The 19,113-nt window shown below is 60.9% G+C and overlaps 2 protein-coding genes across 3 annotated transcripts; one reads left to right on the top strand and one right to left on the bottom strand.

Annotated features, from left to right (window-relative positions):
• Positions 1–1,455: 1,455 nt before the first annotated feature.
• On the top strand, positions 1,456–12,084 carry FAM171A2 (family with sequence similarity 171 member A2). The gene is made up of 8 exons (XM_027626257.2): positions 1,456–1,670; positions 5,107–5,334; positions 5,573–5,665; positions 8,677–8,835; positions 8,924–9,103; positions 9,211–9,327; positions 9,450–9,576; positions 10,095–12,084. The coding sequence occupies exons 1-8, from the start codon at positions 1,553–1,555 to the stop codon at positions 11,566–11,568; spliced, it is 2,496 nt and encodes an 831-aa protein (XP_027482058.1). The 5' UTR covers positions 1,456–1,552; the 3' UTR covers positions 11,569–12,084.
• Positions 12,085–12,195: 111 nt separating this feature from the next.
• Positions 12,196–18,987, bottom strand: GRN (granulin precursor). 2 transcript variants are annotated; one of them, XM_027568546.1, is made up of 13 exons: positions 18,840–18,987; positions 16,119–16,263; positions 15,869–15,994; positions 15,674–15,758; positions 15,092–15,204; positions 14,860–14,995; positions 14,643–14,737; positions 14,296–14,419; positions 13,905–14,002; positions 13,569–13,814; positions 13,095–13,328; positions 12,767–12,997; positions 12,196–12,670 (listed from the first exon to the last, which is right to left on the bottom strand). In XM_027568546.1, exons 2-13 carry the CDS (start codon positions 16,254–16,256, stop codon positions 12,533–12,535), a joined length of 1,764 nt encoding a protein of 587 aa, XP_027424347.1. In that variant the 5' UTR covers positions 16,257–16,263; positions 18,840–18,987; the 3' UTR covers positions 12,196–12,532. The 2 variants fall into 2 exon arrangements, with proteins under 2 accessions (XP_027424347.1, XP_027424348.1); XM_027568547.1 differs by lacking the exon at positions 18,840–18,987 and having other exon boundaries at positions 14,296–14,380.
• Between the last annotated feature and the right edge of the window lie 126 nt (positions 18,988–19,113).

The following is a 19,113-nucleotide window of genomic DNA, read 5'->3' as shown; positions in this document are numbered from 1 at the left end:
TAGGTGGAAATTTATGAGAAAGAAAGAAAGAGGGAGGGAAGGGGAGAGGGAAAGAGAAAGGAAGGAAGAAAGGAAGGAAGGAAGGAAGGAAGGAATGAAGGAAGGAAGGAAGGAAGGAAGGAAGGAAGGAAGGAAGGAAGGAAGGAAGGAAGGAAGGAAGGAAGGAAGGAGGAAAGGGAAAAAAAGAATCTGGCATCACAAACTCACAACAAGGTCCCCTTAAGTCGGAGGAGCCAACCGGGGGACCCAACCAGGAGAGAAGGCTGCCGTCCTCTGGGGGACAAGGTCCTCCTTGCTCTACATATCCAGTCCCCTTTGCGGCCCCACATTGTGAGAAGAAGGTGAAAGCCGGGGAAAACCAAGAGAGGGACACCAGATTAGATGAGGATTTGGCCACCCAGGAGCTGAATGAGGATGACAACCAGAAACTGGAAAGAAAGCAAGCTTGGGGGCGCCTGGGTGGCTCAGTTGGTTGAGCGGCTGCCTTCGGCTCGGGTCATGGTCCTGGAGTCCCGGGATCGAGTCCCGCATCTGGCTCCCTGCTCCGTGGGGAGTCTGCTTCTCCCTCTGACCCTACCCCCTCTCGTGCACTCTCTCTCTTTCTCTCTCAAATAAATAAATAAATAAAATCTTAAAAAAAAAAGAAAGCAAGCTTGGCTGGGCCTAGGTCAGGCTTCAAATGGGGGGTTCAGTGGCTGAGGAAGAAGGAAAAGACTGCCATTCAGGAACCAGAACAAGTAGGACCGAATGGTGATTCTCAGTGAGAGGGAAAGGCCGCTCGCATCTCTAGAAGAAATTCCCAAGCATTATGACCGTCCAACAATGGATCTTATTACCTGAGCGGAGGTGAGCCTCCGCCTCATCCTGGGCCAACACCAGCACCATCGAACGCGCCCCTGCTCCTGTCAAGCATACGCTAGATCCTTTATATCGTTATCTCATTTAATCGTTGTTAACAACAGCGCCACGAGGTAGGGATTATTACAATTCTCACTTGAAAGGAAGGCCCAGGACCAGAAGGCGAAGTAACTTGCTCTCAGCTCAAGAGGCAGAAGCTAGACTGGGACTGACCGATTCCCCACTGCGTGGGTGTTTGTGCCGATAGGGCAGTTCCTACACTTTCTGGAGACCCTCATGACCGTACTACTCTTTGTGTTGTAAGCAGTAGCCTTTCCTCCCTCCCAGATTTTGCACCAAATTTCGAGGGCTCTGGACCTCCAAGAAGCCGGGTGATTGGACCCTCTCCGTCGCACTCCCTTGCAGCTCGGGTCTGGGGGCTGCAGGGTGGGCCGAGGGCGGGCAGGGCCGGCGGGCGGCGCGCGGAGCCGGGTGGTGAGGGGGCGGCGCCCGGAGGTCCGCGGGGGTGGGGCGCCGCCTGCAGGGGGCGCTGGCGGCGGCTCCGGGCGGAGACAATCGCGCTGAGCGGCCGCCGCAGCCAGAGCGGGAGCCCGAGCGGCGCGGCGCGGCGCGGCGCAGAGCCGGGGCTGAGCGGGGCCGGCCGAGCGGGGCCGGGCGGGAGCCATGGGCCGCTAGGGCCCGGCCGAGCCCCGCGATGCCGCCGCCGAGTGGCCCCAGCGTCCTCGCGCGGCTGCTGCCGCTGCTGGGGCTGCTGCTCGGCGGCGCCTCCCGGGCTCCCGGCAAGTCGCCGCCGGAGCCCCCCAGCCCGCAGGGTGAGTCTCGGCCAGGAGGGGCAGCGATCACGGGCCTGCGCCCCCTCGATCGGGCCCCCGCCCGCCAGCCCCCTCTTCGTGGCGCTCGCGAATTGGGGGGTACTCTGTTCCCTGGGTTTGGGTGGGGGGAGCCCGGCGACTTCGGGTCGGCGCTTACCGGGGAGAGGAGGGAGGGAGAGGGCGACTGCCGGGGCGGGGGTCTCGGGAAGACACAATGGGGAGAGCGGGGGTCCCCGGGTTCCGCGCCGCCGCCCCCTCTCGCCTTGTTTTTCTCTCTCCTGGTCCGCGAGGCGCTGCTGCCTGAGCCATTGTCTACCGAAGACACCCGCCCAGGGGCGGGCTGGGGCGGGCGCCCGCTCCGCAGCCCCCTGCGGGCTCCTCGCTCCCGACTCGGGCTGGGTGGGGGCGCAAGCATTGGCTGCCACCTTGGACCCGGACCGGGGCTGGGCGCTTGGAGCTGGGCTGGAAGGGGGGGGAGGGGAGGAGGGGGAGTGGGTGAGGCGGTGGGCGGACAGCCCCCGGCCGGACCCCCGGATTCAGAATTGGGGGTGTACCAAAGAAACGCTGTCAGCCCTTGAGGAGGGAGGGGCTGCACTTTGGGGGGGTCTGGAAAAAGGGGTGCGTGGTGATTCCCAGCCAAAGCGCATGGCAGGGCTGTGGTGGCGGAGCCATGCTAAGCTGACTAGCTGGCTGTGGGCTGTGCCGGCTGGGAGGGCAGGTGCCTGGGTCCCCGTCCAGCAGACCTCCGGCCACTCCTATCCCCAGCCCGTCCCCAGATCACCCCCTCCTCATCTAACCTCTCCATAGCGGTGAAGGAGAGCCTCCCGGCGCCTCACGGGTCCAGGTGGGTGTGTGAGGTGGGGGTGGGGTGGGTTCCCGCAGTGGGAGAGGGTGGGAGAGCTAGACCATGACTCCCTGCCGACGCCTGGCTTCCCGGGGGCCTCCGCCCACTCCAGCCCTGCGCCCACCTTCCAGCCTCCTGCCCCACCACCCCAGTTACTCTTCCCTCTATCGCCTCTGGGCCCCATCCCTGCCTGAAACCGCGCTCTCCACTCCTCATCTCTCCACCGAGGAGCTGACAGGAAAAGCAGGGTGGGGGGGGGTGTCTGGTTGAGGGAAGTGGGGTCCGGATGAAGGGAGGGGGTCGGATTTCCTCCTGGAATGAGGCAGAGCTGAAGCTAGGAGAGGCGGATACAGTATGGAATGTCAGGCTTGAGAAATGGGGAAGGCTCACCTTCTGGCCTCAGTCTTCCCTGCTCTCTGCGGGAGGAGAGGACGCTTTGATGGGTAGGAAGGGGCCCTGGTTTCTCAAAAAGCCTTTCCTTCAAGTCCTATACCCCAGGGGAGGGGGCCCAGGGAATTAGCTGAAATAGAGCCAGGATAGGGGGCTCTGCCAGGCCACTGGCTGAGAGCCCAGGTTGAGGGGAAGGGGGAAAGAATCTGCTAGGCACCTGCCCACCCTGTATGGTTCCTTGGGCCCCCTCCCCTCTTTTGAGGCTTTGGCCCTTGAACCCAAGGCATTCCTTCAAATGACCATATTCCAGACTCCTGGGTCCCCTCTTCCCAGCTGCTCCATCCAGCTGCTCCTAGCCTGGGTAGGGGTGGGGAGTAGCCAGGCCCCTCTAGCTTCTCAGAATTCCTCCTGGGTAGTGGTGGAGGAGGGGCAGGAAGATTGCCAGCTCCTGGGAAAACCAGAGAGTAGGAAAGAATCAAGTGTGTGCACCCACCCTGCCAAGTTGGGCTTTGGCCTGGGAGGGGTGAGGGAAGTGGGTTCAGGCGAACAGCTGGATGGGATGCCAGGGCCAGGCGTGGCGGTTGGAAGCCTGAGATAAGACACCTGTCACTGTTGAGTGTCAGGCTCCACGCATGAGCCCCCATGACCTCCCCATGCCTTGCTGCCCTGAGCTTCAGGCTCTTTCTGTACCTGGACTCCCCTAGGTTTGTGTTCCCACCTGCCTCCGGGCCCTGCACTGAGGCCTCTGTACCTTTCTAGGCATGGACACCTACTTCCATTATTAGCAGCAAGGTAGGGGTGAGGCAGGTTCTTGAGGGAGGGGCCATGCTGAGTGGGAAGAGGTAGATGGTACTATGGATCAGAGAGGCTGCCTAGGGAATCCATGAGAACAACTCCAGGCCCGGTCCCTTCCCGGTCACCACATCTGAGCTCAGGACACCTGCAGGCCCATCCTGGCCAAGCTCTCCTAGGACCAGGGGCAGAGGCGGCTGGACTTCCCAGCCGTCTCCACACCAGTTTCCCTTGGGCCTGGGTCGGCCCCCCCAGATCTCCTTCCCCCTTGCCAGGGCCCCAGCTCCCTGCCCATCTCCTGGGAGGAATGAGGGCGTTGCCATGGTGACTGACTTGTAGCTGACCAGCTGGGAGGGGGCGGGCAGTACTTGCGAGGGGGAGGGGTCAGGAGGTACTTGTTTGGGCTTAGGGGTTGGGGTGAGTCCCTAAATCTGAAAGGAAACAGGCTTGTGCAAAGGATTCTGGGAAGAGGATGAATAAGGGGGAAGACCATCTCCCTAGCGTCCCCTGCTCAGCTTTTTCTTCAGAACCCAAACTCTGACCCAGCCCCCCTGGCAACCCTTCTCATTGGCTGAGTCCTGACCCCTCTCCTCTCCACCTGTAGACCCTTGGTCCTGGTCCTCCGCTTATTCCTCCTTTTTCTGCCCTCTTCCCTCTCCCCTCCCTGACACCAGCCCCATGGGGTCCAGTGGTTAAGAATTTGCATCTAGGGGCAGACTCCCAGGTTTGGATCCCAGGTCTCCCCCTTAACTGCAGTGCAAGTATCTAAACTCTTTGAGCCTCAGCTTCTTTATCTGTAAAATGGGCTTAAGAGCATATTTTATGGAGTCTAATACATCGTTGACTATAAAGATGCACCATTATTTCTTTTTTTAAAGTTTTTTTTAAGATTTTATTTCTTTATTTGAGAGAGCAAGAATGAGAGAGAGAGAGAGAGAGAGCACATGAGGGGGGGAGGGTCAGAGGGAGAAGCAGACTCCCCGCTGAGCAGGGAGCCCGATGTGGGACTCGATCCCGGGACTCCAGGATCATGACCTGAGCCGAAGGCAGTCGCTTAACCAACTGAGCCACCCAGGCGCCCCGCAATGCACCATTATTTCATGTGCCAATAAGAAAAGAAAAAAATACTGCTAATCATGACGATGACATCAATTAGAGGCATAATCTGAGTTCAGAAATGTAAAAATGTGGAAAAGTGCATGTGTCAGACTTGAAATGCGGTAGTAGCACCACCTGTCTCACAGGCTGATGTGGGGTTTAAATGAGGACCCTATCAATGCTGACCCTTATAAAGCCTTGTCTAGCCTGGGCCCCAAAACTGCTCCCAACCCATAGCCTCCTCCTCTGATCTCGGGACTCCCCCCCAGTTCTCTCACCCCCCTCACTCTCCTCACCCCATCTTGCCCACAGAGATCCTGATCAAGGTGCAGGTGTATGTGAGCGGGGAGCTGGTGCCCTTGGCCCGGGCCTCCGTGGATGTGTTTGGGAACCGGATGCTGCTGGCCGCGGGTACCACGGACTCAGAGGGTGTGGCCATACTGCCCCTCAGTTACCGCTTGGGCACCTGGGTGCTGGTCACTGCTGCCCGCCCTGGCTTCCTCACCAACTCTGTGCCCTGGCGTGTTGACAAGCTGCCCTGTGAGTGCAGGGGCAGGTGGGGGGGGGGCAGCAGCTGACCCCATCAGCCCCTTCCCAAAATAGTCCTTGGGGGTGGAGGGGGCAGGCTTTCTAGCAGCTGCTGCCCAGGCTGGGGTACGCAGAGGGGGCTGAAGGAGGATGAAGTCACCGGGATTCAGATGGAGGGAGTGCCCTGGGGTTGGCGGGGGGTGGGGAGGAGCTTTCTCTGGAGCTGACGGAGGGGTCACCCCTCCCACAGTGTATGCGTCAGTCAGCCTCTACCTGCTCCCGGAACGGCCGGCCACCCTCATCCTCTATGAGGACCTGGTGCACATCCTTTTGGGCTCCCCTGGTAAGGCTCCTCTTTTCCCCCCCACCTCATGCCCACTCCTCTTCCTTCCCTGTGACCTGGGTATAGAGAGCTCCGCTCTTCTACGATTAGTGCTGGGTGCCCTTGAGCAAGTCACTTAACCTCTCTGAGCCTTAGTTTGTTCATCTGTAAGATGTGGATATTGATAGTATCTATATCATCAAAATGAAGTAAGGATTAAATATCAAGCATGCAAAAAACAGCACAGAAGGTGGTCAATAAATGTGTATTGTTATTGGGGCTTCTCGTGGTTTCTATTCTCCCTCTACTCCTACCATTAGAATTCCTACTCCCTGCCACCTGTTTCATCAGTGGATCTACACATACTTCTTTTTTTTTTTTTAAAGATTTTATTTATTTATTTGACAGAGAGAGAGACAGCGAGAGAGGGAACACAAGCAGGGGGAGTGGGAGAGGGAGAAGCAGGCTTCCCGCGGAGCAGGGAGCCCGATGCGGGGCTCGATCCCAGGACCCTGGGATCATGACCTGAGCCGAAGGCAGTCGCTTAACTGACTGAGCCACCCAGGCGCCCCTACACATACTTCTTGTGCACCTACTGGGTGCCTGGCTATGTTAGAAGGCCACGAGAGGGTCATTCCATAGGAACTGAGCAACTCAAGGGCAAGGCGTGGAGCAATCTCACAGGGTCTACTCATGGCTTCAGTCTCACCCAACCAATCCTCACTGTGGCGCCTGTGCCGCACCAGGCAACGTGTCTGGTGCTGGCAAACAATGGGAAGGTAGAGCAGACCCGTTCCCTGTCTTGTGGAGTTCATGGACAAATAGGAAGACAGACAGATCACTGCCAACCCTGAACTAATTACAAAGCAGGCAGAGTCGTGGAGTAGAGGGCAGTGGTCTTAAGCATTGAAACAACCCTAACCTGTGAGTGTAGCAGGGCAAGAGAATTTGGGGAAGGGAGCTATGGGACCGTGTGGGCGCGAGAGTTAAAGGGGGAGCAAAGGCACCTTCACTGGAGAGGAATCCAGATGCAGGGGCAGAAGGGGACAGTGGGGGTGCAGGGGATGTGCCAGACTGGCTCTGCAGGAGAGGTGCCTGGTGCAGACTGGTTGATCTGGCTCGTACTAGGGAGCCACAGTGGGTTTTGGAGAGAGAGAACCCACCTCCCCAGTTTATATTCTTAGCTTGAGCCCTTGTCTCCAAGATGCTGGTTTGCTCATCATCTCCCTGATCCTGAACCAGAGGCTTCTAAACTGTCTTTGGAGGTTTCTAAAATGCCAAGTGAGGGGGCCTGGCTGGCTCAGTCAGTAGAGCATGCAACTTTTTTTTTTTTTTTTAAGATTTTATTTGACAGAGAAAGAAACAGCGAGAGAGGGAACACAAGCAGGGGAAGTAGGGGGAGGGAGAAGCAGGACCCCCGCCGAGCAGGGAGCTGATGTGAGGCTCCATCCCAGGACCCTGGGACCATGACCTGAGCCGAAGGCAGACGCCTAATGACTGAGCCACCCAGACATCCCTAGCCTGCAACTCTTGATCTCATGAGTTCAAGCCCCACTTTGGGACATGGAGCCCACTTTAAAAAATAGTAATAAATAAATAATAAAATAAAATGCCAAATGATCCCTTTGTTGCCCCTGGCTTACGACCCTCCCATGGCGCCCACTGCTTTCAAAGTAAAGCCTAGAGTCCTTCACAAAGCTGAGTACGCCCCGTGGGGCCTGCATGCCACTCAGTCACCTGTGTCCGTGGGCCAGCGTGCTGCCCTGTGCCTCTGGGCCTATCATCTGTTCTGCTGGAGGTTCCTTTGCACCTTCTTTCCGGCTGGAGTCTTACTCATCCTGCAAGACTTCACAGGGCCTTCCCCAGCTGGGTGGGCCAAGAGCCCTTTGCGCCCTGCTTTTTTAATAGCAAGGTAGGATGGAAAGGGGTTTAGAAGTTGGGCCGGCACCACACTTCCTGCGCTTTGGTCGGGCTCCAGGATTGAGCCCTTGGGCAAGTCACTAAACTCCAGACTCCATTTCTTCATGTGTGCAACAGGACTGATAATGAAAACACCTAGTTCAGGGGCTGTTGTACTAATTACAGGGGTTAACACAGGAAGCCTTAGAATGGTGTCCAGTTTAATAAATGTTAGCTACTACCATATTGTATTGGAATTCTGTTTATAAGCGCCCTCCACCCCAAGACAGACAGACACACACACGGCCTAAGCTGTGTCATGCAGTAACCACTAGCAACATGTGGCCACTTACATAAAAGTTCGTTAATTTTTTTTTTAAGATTTTTTTATTTATTCATTTGACAGAGAGAGACACAGCGAGAGCAGGAACACAAGCAGGGGGAGCGGGAGAGGGAGAAGCAGGCTTCCTGCAGAGCAGGGAGCCCGATGCGGGACTCGATCCCAGGACCCTGAGACCATGACCTGAGCCGAATGGGCTTAATGACTGAGCCACCCAGGTGCCCAAGTTCGTTAAGTTTTGAAAAATCAAAAATAAATCCAGTTTCTGAGTCACACTAGCCACCTTTCCAGTGCTTAACAGCCACAGGTGCATAGTGGGTACTGTAATGGGCAGCACAGAGAGAGAACATTTCCATCCAACACAGCAGAAAGTTCTAATGGGTACCAAAATGGACAGCCCTGCACAAGACTGTGAACCTGAAGGCAGGGAACTGTGGACTGTGTCTTATTCACCTTTGTATCTCCAACACCTAACACAGTGCCCGCCACACAGTAGGCAACAGTAATAGTTTGAGGACCCGAACCTCATCATTTTATAGGTTAATAAGGAAACGGTGTTTCAGAGAGAGCAGGGAACTTGCTCAGGGTCGCACAGCCAGGACCAGATTTCAGGTCCAAGTCCTTTCCATGTTAACATTCTATGAATGCAGTTCTTTCCCCAAGTCACCACCCTCCCTGACCTTCCCAAGTGGCCTGACCCAATGGCTCCCTTCTCCTCAAATACCTGCCTTCTGCTCTGGTCCCTGGGGAAGCCTGTCCCCGGCCAAGCCACAGCAGCCCCCTCTCCATCCAGGCGCCCGCTCCCAGCCCTGGGTGCAGTTCCAGCGCCGCGCCGCCCGCCTGCCCGTCAGCTCCACCTACAGCCAGCTCTGGGCCTCGCTCACACCTGCCAGCACCCAGCAGGAAATGCGCGCTTTCCCTACCTTCCTGGGCACTGAGGCCTCCGGCTCAGGTACGCTGTGGGTCCAGCATGGAAGGGACGTCCCCCCCCCCCCCATCACCAGGATTTAGCCCTCAGCCCGTGTCTCCTTCCCCCCCAGGCAATGGCTCCTGGCTAGAGCTGATACCCCTGGCTGCCGTGAGCGTGCACCTGCTGACGGGTAATGGGACAGAAGTGCCACTCTCGGGCCCCATTCACCTGTCCCTGCCTGTGCCCTCAGAGCCTCGTGCCCTCACTGCAGGCACCAGCATTCCAGCCTGGAGGTTCGACCCCAAGAGTGGTGAGTGCTTCAAGCAGCTGCAGCTGCTGGAGTTTGGGGAAAGCAGGTGGGTCTTAGATGGGGAGTCAGGGGTTAATTGGGTTTCATGAAACTCCTGCCTCTCCCAGGGCTGTGGGTACGCAACGGCACTGGTGTGATCCGAAAGGAAGGCCGGCAGCTCTACTGGACCTTCGTCTGCCCCCAGCTGGGGTACTGGGCAGCTGCCATGGCTTCCCCCACCGCTGGTGAGACACAGGGGGACAGCCTGCGACCGGGAGCAGTGGGGGAAGGGGAGGCTGGGAGTGTGGACTCCTGAAAGGCAGGAAGGGCAGCGACGCCTGGAAAGCTAAGCCCTTGCCTGGCACAGGACTGGTCACCATCACATCGGGCATCCAGGACATTGGCACCTACCACACCATCTTCCTGCTCACCATCCTGGCAGCCCTGGCCCTGCTCGTGCTCATTCTGTTGTGCCTGCTCATCTATTACTGCCGGTGAGTGCCTCCCACTCGGCCAACCTCGCTCATCCCCTGCAGACTGAGGCCTGCCCTCTGCCCGCCGTGGGGCTGGGCGCTCCGGTCCCAGAGAAGCATAAAGTACAATTCCGGTCTTCAAGGCACTGACAGGAAAGGGCAGCAAATGCACCCGCGACACTGGTGGCTGACGAGTAGTGGGGGGAGAGGAGGCAGGACCTACGGGCCAGGCCCCTCCAGGGGACTCCAGGCTGGACGTTCTCCTCCCAGGTTCTCAGAGCTCCTCCTACGAGCGAAGGAGTGCAGCTCCCCTCAGGGGGACCCAAACGGGCTCAGCTGCTGGCTGGCCCTCCCACAGACACTCAAGCTCTTTCCACAGACCTCTCCCCAACATTTCTTGCGATCCCAGGCATTCTCCCCACCCCTCCAAACAACTTCCATTCTTCGTCTTGCCACTGCGGGGTTAGGGAGCTGCTCAGGCCCCCCACGCTTTCCTGAGGTCCCGGTCGCTTCCCCCCCGCCCCCCCAACACCTTCCAGGAGACGCTGCCTGAAGCCGAGGCAACAGCACCGCAAGCTGCAGCTGTCCGGGCCCGCTGACGGTAACAAACGAGACCAGGCCACCTCGATGTCCCAGCTCCACCTCATATGTGGGGGACCCTTGGAGCCCGCCCCGTCGGGAGACCCTGAGGCCCCGCCCCCAGGCCCCCTGCACTCCGCCTTCTCCAGCTCCCGGGACTTGGCCGCCTCCCGGGACGACTTCTTCCGCGCCAAGCCGCGCTCGGCCAGCCGTCCGGCCGCCGAGCCTGGGGGCGCCCGCGGAGGCGAGGGCGCGGGTCTGAAGGGCGCCCGCTCCGTTGAGGGTCCCGGCGGGCTGGAGCCAGGCCTGGAGGAGTACCGGCGGGGGGCCTCGGCGACCCCGGCCTTCCTGCAGGAGCCGCCCTCGCCGCCGCCGCCCTTCGAGCACTACCTGGGCCACAAGGGGGCGGCCGAGAGCAAACCCCCCGACTTCCTGCTGTCGCAGTCGGTGGACCAGCTGGCGCGGCCGCCGTCGCTCAGCCAGGCCGGGCAGCTCATCTTCTGCGGCTCCATCGACCACCTCAAGGACAGTGTCTACCGCAACGTCATGCCCACCCTGGTGATCCCCGCGCACTACGTGCGCCTTGGCGGCGAGGCGGGCGCCGCGGGAGCGGGCGACGAGCCAGCCCCGCCCGAGAGCACGGGCCCCGGCCCCGCGCGCCCTTTCCCCCCGGCCGACCCCCAGCGCCCGCTGATGCAGGGCCACTCGGGCGCGGGCGGCGAGGGCGGCGCCGGCGGCGGCGAGGGCTGGGGGGGCGGGCGCTCGGCGCCGGTCAGCGGCTCGGTCACCATCCCGGTGCTGTTCAATGAGTCTACCATGGCGCAGCTCAACGGGGAGCTGCAGGCGCTGACCGAGAAGAAGCTGCTCGAACTGGGCGTGAAGCCTCACCCGCGCGCCTGGTTCGTATCCCTGGACGGGCGCTCCAACTCGCAAGTGCGCCACTCCTACATCGACCTGCAGGCGGGCGGGAGCGGCCGCAGCACCGACGCCAGCCTGGACTCGGGCGTCGACGTGCACGAGGCGCGGCCCGCGCGCCGGCGGCCCCTGCGCGAGGAGCGGGAGCGCGCCCCGCCGGCCGCCCCGCCGCCACCCCCGCCGCCCCCGCCGCCCGCGCCCCCGCGCCTGGCGCTCAGCGAGGACACGGAGCCGAGCAGCAGCGAGAGCCGCACGGGCCTCTGCTCCCCCGAGGACAACTCGCTGACGCCGCTGCTGGACGAAGTGGCGGCGCCCGAGGGCCGGGCGGCCACGGTACCCCGGGGTCGGGGCCGCAGCCGCGGGGACAGTTCCCGCAGCAGCGCTAGCGAGCTGCGGCGCGACTCGCTCACCAGCCCGGAGGACGAGCTGGGGGCGGAGGTGGGCGACGAGACGGGCGACAAGAAGAGCCCGTGGCAGCGGCGGGAGGAGCGGCCGCTTATGGTGTTCAACGTCAAGTAGCGCCCCCGCCCGGCCTGGCACCGCCCCCTCCCCGTCGGCCCCCGCCCCCAGGGTGCGCGCGCCCCGGGGAGTCGCGGGGGCCAGCGCCCTTACCCCCTAGCCCCCGCACCCCCCGCCTAGAGAGGGGCCCAGGGCCTGCGGAGCTGTCCGGTGTTATGTGCTGGGTAATGTCTCGGGAGGGACCCGTGAGGGACCCGTGTCGGCCTCCGAGAGGGAGGTGGGAGGGGTCCAGACCCCCATTGGGAGGGGCTGGGGAAGGAGGGCTGGGGGTGGGGGGAAGCAGTGCCTCTATAAACGCGGCTGTACATAGAAAGATCTATTGTGGGAAAGCAGGAGGGGCGACTGGGCCTCAGCTGCTAGTGTGAGGGCTGGGAAGGGAGGGGGCCTTCTCTGGGGACCCCCCCCGGGAGGGGAGGGGGTGCTGCTTGCTGACTAGCCCACCTCTGGTGGCTGGGGCGGCTCTGGGGACTAGGGGATCATGTGATGGGATTGCTGTGGGCAACAGCAAATATAAAACTGGTGAGATTAACTCCGCGTGTGCCTCTCTGTGGGGTTGGGGAATGTGGACACTGGATGGGGGCCCTTGCTCCGGGGTGGGGGGGCAGGCAGGGTGGCCAAATCAGACACTGTTAAGAAAGTGTACAAACTTTACTGCAGCACACGCAGACACACACACACACACGCGCGCGCGCGCGCGCACGCCTGTGGATAGGGAAGAGCACCTGGCCACAGGGTCCACGGCAATTGGGGGAGGGGATGGCAGCTCGTAATGTGGCTTTTGCCACAGCCTCCCTTGAGACAGGGAAGGCCTTAGATTGAGGCCCCACCTCCCATGATTGAGGGGGGGATCAGAATGGGGACTCCAGAATTTGGTGGGGGAGAGGTGCTGGGAAGGCCTGAGCAGTGGGGACCCTCCAAGCAGGGTCCGGAGGGCTGCAGACTGTCTTCAGTCCTTAGTCTCGCCTCACAGCAGCTGTCCCGGGGCTGCGTCCCTCAATGGCATGTCCCAGCGCAGGCTTTCCCTCTGCAGACACTTGGTGCCCCTGGCCCTGCATCGGAAGCCAGCCGGGCAGCAGTGACGCCGATCCGCACAACAGACACCCTAGATGGCCGGGGGTGGGGCGGGGAAGTCAGAGTTGGGCCACTGCAGGGCCTGGCTCCCATGGATACCCACCAAGCCTGGGGCGGGGGCACTCACCTGGGCATAGGGACAGCAGGCCCAGCCCCCTTGGCTATTGCGGCAGCAGGTCTGGTTATCGTGGCAAAAGTGCCCTGCCCCACACTCCACGTTCCCCACACCCACACGAGGGCCACGGGCCAGGCTGGTGGCCAGGTGGGCCGAGTTGGCCTCCTTCTCGCAGGTTCGGGCCTTCACGTTGCACGTGTACCCAGCGGGGCAGCAGTGCTGGCGGTCCTCACAGCACACAGCCTAGGAGGGACAGGGTGGCATTCACCTCTCTCCTCCTCCCCCAGGGGTGGGGGGAGAAACTCGGCTCCCCTGTCCAGGGAGGCAGGCCGGCACTCACGTGAGGCAACTGGCAGCAGGCCCAGCCCCCACTCACGCTGGGGCAGCAGGTCTGCCCCACGGGGCAGCTGGTGTGCTGGTCACAGCCTATGTCTCTGTGGCGGGTCGGTGAAGCCCGGTGGGCAGGTGTCTTCTCCAGTCCGGTCACTGTCTCGCCTCCCCTCTGACACTGCCCATCAGCCAAGCACGTGTAGCCATGGGGGCAGCAGTGCTCGTGGTCTGAGCAGCAGACAGCCTGGGGGGGGGGGCACACAGGATGGTCTGGGAAGCTGCTATGTGGGACAGAAAAGCTGAGCCCCTGCCTATCCCGACTCTCTCCCGCTCACAGCTCCTCCAGCTGGGAATGAACCTCACCGAGCTGGTGGGCCACCTGTGGGCCAGAGGACAGAAGAGCAAAGCAACAGAAGTCTGACCACCTGCCCAGGCCAAGACACTGTCACGCCCCCCCCCCCATGCTCTCCCCCCACCCACGCACCTCTGGGGCAGGACAGCAGCCCCATTCCCCAGATGCGAGTGGACAGCAGGTATTGGAGGAGGGACAAGTAGTGATGTTATCACAGGGGACATTGTTCTCCATGGCCTGGGGGTTCGGCAGGCGAAGGTGGGCTGGGGCCTGCACCATCCAGGGCATCTGGCGGGCCTTCTGTTCACAGGTGCCCTTCGCTGTGTCACATGTAAACCCAGCCGGGCAGCAGTGTACATGATCCTCACAGCACACAGCCTAGGGTGGATGGACAGGGGACAGTGGGCCCAGGGGCCTCGCTGGCTGCCGCTTTCTGCTCAGTCCGGCCCACCCACCGCTCCTGGGTACCTGGGCGAAAGGGCAGCAGCCCCAGGCCCCCGACTGTAGGCGGCAGCAGGTATAGCCGTCTGGGCAGCTCACCTCCATGTCACACTTCACCTCCTGCACTGTGAGAAAGGCACAGAGGACGGGTCAGCAGTGGCCGTGGGGTGCCCTGGGGAGCCCAACCCTTGGCCGGCTCCACAGCTAGGGCCAAATGCTGAGGATGGACAGTATCCTTAGGCCACCCCAGCAGTGATCCAAAGGCAATGACCAGTGTGGAGGAGAGGGGGCTGTATCTGCCCTGTCCCCTCCATATGGCCCTCAGTGCCCCACCCCCGCATCTGTTCCTGGAACAATTCGGCGGAGAGTTCCCGCACACAGAGCCGGTGGAATGGAGTCTGTAGCCTGCCTCTGGTACCTGTGTGTGCTGGCAGCTTGGTGAGGAGGTCCGTAGCATTCTCCTGGGAGAGGCACTTACGCTGGACTAGGTCGCACACGGTGTCCTGGGGGCAACAGTACAGGTGGTCCCAGCAGCAGATGGCCTGCATGGGGGTGGGGGTGGGGGATGGTCTTTGGGACTTTGGGTCTCAGGGGAGCTCAGGGAGTGGCCAGGCGACAGCTGACACTGCCTCAATCCCCCACTAGGGGGTGGCATGAGTCCCGAGCAGCCAGGCTCCCCCAAACCTGCCGGCCAGCCCCACCCCCTGGAGTCCTTGGGAGGTAGGTGTGCGGGCCCCGGCTGTGAGCACACAGCCCCTCACTCACATTAGGCATGGGGCAGCAGCCATACTTCCCACTAGGCAGCTCACAGCAGGTAGAACCATCAGGGCACTGGGACCGCCCATCGGGGCACAGGACCGCTGGAAGGGGAGAGAGGCAGGCGGGGCTGCCACAGCCCTGAGGAACTCTTCCCCCAGCTGGGAGCCAGACGAGGCCTCGCCTCCCTTCCAAACCACACCCCAATGCTCTCCCACCGCCTTACCTGCCCCGTTACTCCTCCGTGCAGGGACCTTCTTCGCCAGGGGGTGGGTGCCCGTGGCCGTGAGGCAGCGGGCATGAGCCAGGTCGCAGGAGGTCCCATGGGGGCAACAGTGCACCTTGTCTTCGCAGCAAGAAGCCTGACGAGAGATGCTCCCGACCTCTGTCTTTGCCCCCTCCCGCCCCTTGCTCTGCCCTGGCTGCTCCCCCCCACCCCCAGCTTCCCGAACCCGTACCTGGGGCATGGGGCAGCACCCCCAGGAGCCATCTAGCATAGTGCAGCACGTGGAGGAGTTGGGGCATTCAAACTGGCTGTCAGGGCACTGGATGGCACCCAAGGGGTTGGTATCTGCGGACAGGAAGACCCAGGATTCGGCCAACCCAGGTCAGTGAAGGCCATCGCTCCCATCACTCAAGGAGCTGCAGGCCCAGCTCCCGGGGACACTGGGGTTCCGGCACTAGGGCTCGGCGTTCTCCTAGACACTCCTAACCCACTCTCTCCACCAGCAAGTCCTTGCCTCAGCGATATGGCACAAGGCAGGGGCGTCCACTGACTACAGTGGCCTTAAACCACCCCGGCCTGGCCTCTCTCCACCCTCCCAATGCCTGGCTCGGGGCCTGGAGTCCAGCATTCTCTCCTGCCCCTTCCTAGCCTCATGCTGTCCCTCTGTCTGGAGCAAAGGGGTTGCTTAGTACAGATGCCACAAGAATGAGGGCACAAGGGCAGGAATCAGGTCACCCAGCTGGCTGGGCTCCTGGGCCGTCCAGCCTCCACATGCTGTCCACCTGCCTGCCATCCACCTCCACTCCTGCCGCACCTGATCTTTGGGAGCAGGACCGCCCGTCAGCCCTGCAGTGATAGCCCCGCGGGCAGCAGTGGCGGCCATCGGCGCACGACACGGCCTGTGGGACACAGAGACACCTGCATTGGCTCAGCCCTTTGACCTGGGGTGAGTGGGGGGAACATCGAAATGCAGACCTGAGCCCCTCCACTGAGCTAAAGGCACCCTCACCTCTGGGAACGGGCAGCAGCTGGAGGTCCCCGAGATGGTGAGGAGGCAGGAGTAGCCAGGAGAGCAGTGGGCATCTACCTGGCAGGGGCTGCCCAGCTGCCTGCTCAGCACTGTGGGCCACTGGCCCTGGAAAGCGAGAGGAGACGACAGAATGAAGGACCCAAGCCTGGTCCCCTCTTCTGGCCATGCTGAGATGCCCCTTCGGGACGTCCCAGGCTGCCAGGTCCTGCCTGGGCTGCAGGACACTCACCGGAACGGGACTGCAGCAGCTGAAGCTGGCTCCTCCTGGGTCCAGGCAGCAGGCCACAGGGCAGAACTGACCATCTGGGCACTGGGTTCCCGCCACCAGCCCTGCCACTAAGGCCACCCAGCTCACCAGGGTCCACATGGTCTGCCTGCAAAATACCAAGAGGCATTTGGAGACTAGCTTAAGCCCACACAACCCTCGATTCTGGGGCCAGTCACTCCCCCATACCCGGGCCAGGTACCACCTGAGCCTCGCCAACAACTCCTCGTCCAGGCAGGAAGCAAGATGTGGGGCCCAAGATTCAGCTTACTCTATGTGTGTTCACTTGTGCACCAGCGCATGAACAGTGATGAGCATGAATACTGACACAAGTACGGGTGTCAGTTCGTGTCCCCAAAATGTGGCCAAATGCCTGTCTCTGTGGGTGAGTGTGTAAAGACGTAAGTGTGTGAAAGGAAAATTTGCAGGTTTTGTGGGTCTGGTCTGTAGGGCCATGGGTCACCTCCAGGGAGTGGGTGAGGTCTCAGGAGCCATGGGAGGACTGGGCTGGGAAGCAGAGAGGGAGTTCCCCCTTGATGAATAAACGGGGTTGCACTTCCCCAGCCAGCCCCCTGCAGATGCCTCCCGGCTGATGCTCTGGTCACACCTGCCAAGGCCTGTTGAGCGGGGAGGGTTGAGAAAGTTGTGAAAAGGGAAGTGTGGCAGCCAGTGGAATCTGGGCTGCCTTCCCCAGAGGCCAGCCACACCTCCCCCCAACTGTCCCCAAACCACCCAGGGAAGGGATGCACAGGCTGGGCCAGCCTTTGAGACATCTGTGTTCTCAGGGCCCCCCAACACCACCAGACCCTTTCAGACTCCCCAAACATACCACCCCCAACCCCAACCCCTGCCTCTCCCCCTACCCAGAAGCCATGATGAGGACTACATGCGCCCACCCAGCTGCACCAGCAGAAGGAACCGATTATGAAGTTCTGTAGGAAGTAGCCTCTCACTTCCTAAATGACTCCTCCCCAAGCTCAGACAGCCCCACTAGTTCAACGGGATGGGCCCAGGAGATGTTACCCTGCCTAGAGGGGCAAAACCAGTAATGTTTGTCGAGCCTCTCCTGGCCCAGTTACAATACTATTTTCTTTTTTATTCGCAACAATCATCCAAAGTAGTTGTAATACCTTTACTTTTCAGAGGAGGAAACTGAGGCTGAGAGAAGTTAAGTAACATGCCCATGTCATATATCCAGTCATGGAGATGACAGGCTTTGATGGCTCCAAAGCATACTGGACCTGGGCTCGTGTCACAAAGTGGCACCATGGACAGTGCCCGGAAATGGACCCCAAACTCCCGGGAGAGTGGAGGCCTGGGGTCCAAGCAGAGGAGGGAGACAGAAGCATTTTTTTTTTTTTCCTGAGACAGAAGCATTTTCTGAGGAGGTGGACAAGGCGGGACAGAAACAAGAAGCTCAGGGGCTGCCGGGATACTGCACTTGGGTGCCAGTCCTCAAATCGCCACCACTGATGGTAAGGGCCTCAAAAGTTGCTCTCTGTCTCTGGGCCTCAGTTCCCCCATGAGTCTCTGTGTGGACATTGACACTAGGTGTGGTGAGGACTTACACCCACCCAGTCACTCACATCCTTCTCCCCCTCACCTGGCTCTCCTCAGTGCCCCATTCCCAGCTCAAAGACTATTTCCAGGAGGCCACTGCCTAGTTGGTCCTGGACCTTGGCCCCTTTCACCCTCCCCTCTACTGGAACAGCTCCCAGGCAAGGCTGGTCCCACCTGTTTCTTGGGAGTCAAACCTCAACCCTCCATAGGCTGTCCCGCTGTCCGGGCTTAGGCCAGAAGGGGTGCCTTTCTGCACAAATCTGGGACCACGGGGCACCCTAGTGACTTATTCATGCATACTTTCCATCCTTGGTATCCTAAGGTTAGGGAGTATAGTGTGTGCTTCTAGTGAATACCAATGTACGGAGGCGCACACACTTGGGACCAAGGATGGGGGAAGAAGGTGCCTAATTCCTTTCAGCAGGGTTCTGAGTGGCGGCCTCTCTCACCCCCACCCCACACTGCCACAGTAGAGAGGGACAGGAGCCTCTTCAAGCCCCCAGCTCTGCCATCCTCCACTAGGTGGCAGCACCCAACTCCGAGCGTCAGGAGAGATTCCCAAAAGGTGAGCGAACTCAGCTGCGAGTGAGCAGGAAAAGTGGCGGGGAGAGGCGGAAGTTGGCCGGTCCCACCCCCCACGAGAGGAAGTAAGGGAGAGCCAGACACAACCCGGGCGTTCGGTCACTACTCCCTAGTCCCCGCTGCCTTGGAGGTGGGCAGGGTCTCCAGCCCACTCGCAGCCGTCTGAGCTGCGGGACCAGGGCGGGCGCCTCTCTCGCTCCCAGGCACCCCGGGGACCACCCACCACCACCAGCAGCAGCAGCACCTGGGCCGATCGGAAGCCGGCTGGAGAATGGAGTGGCCCCTGCTTTGGGGGAAGGGGCTGCAGCTTCCGGGGATGCTGGAGAGGGAGAAAGCCTCCTTCTGATGGGGGTCACTGCAAATCACTGCTGACTCCCACCCCCCGTAAAACTGCCTCCAGTGCCTCGGGAACCCCCAAAGGAGCTTCTCTAAGCCAGTCTTCTCTTGCCTCCCGGCTGAAACTCCGGTGGAACCTCAAGCCCTCGCGTTCTCCCGGCCGAACCCCTGGAGCAAGCGAGAGGTCTGCACGGCCGCCCTCCTTACCTGTGACCGGCTCCGCGCCCGCTGGGTAGCCTCCGCCGGGAAGCTCGCGGACTAGGGCCTGACAGTGCGATGGCCCGCCCACCTCAGTTTCCATTGGCCAGGTGTCCGGGCTGCCGCGCTCCTACTGGCTATTGGTCGACGTAGAGGCGGGGCCAGCCTGGAAAGCTGTGCTTTTTTTTCTTACTCAATTCTCTTTCCTGCCCTCCCTTCCTCTCTTTTCCCACCCTCCCCCCTCTTTTTTTATGGGATCATGTGATTGGAGAATCATGTGACT

This window comes from Zalophus californianus, chromosome 16 (genome assembly GCF_009762305.2).
Source record: "Zalophus californianus isolate mZalCal1 chromosome 16, mZalCal1.pri.v2, whole genome shotgun sequence".
NCBI lineage: Eukaryota > Metazoa > Chordata > Mammalia > Carnivora > Otariidae > Zalophus > Zalophus californianus.
The sequence above is the reverse complement of the archived record's forward strand: the minus strand, read 5'-3'. Positions and strand labels throughout refer to the sequence as shown.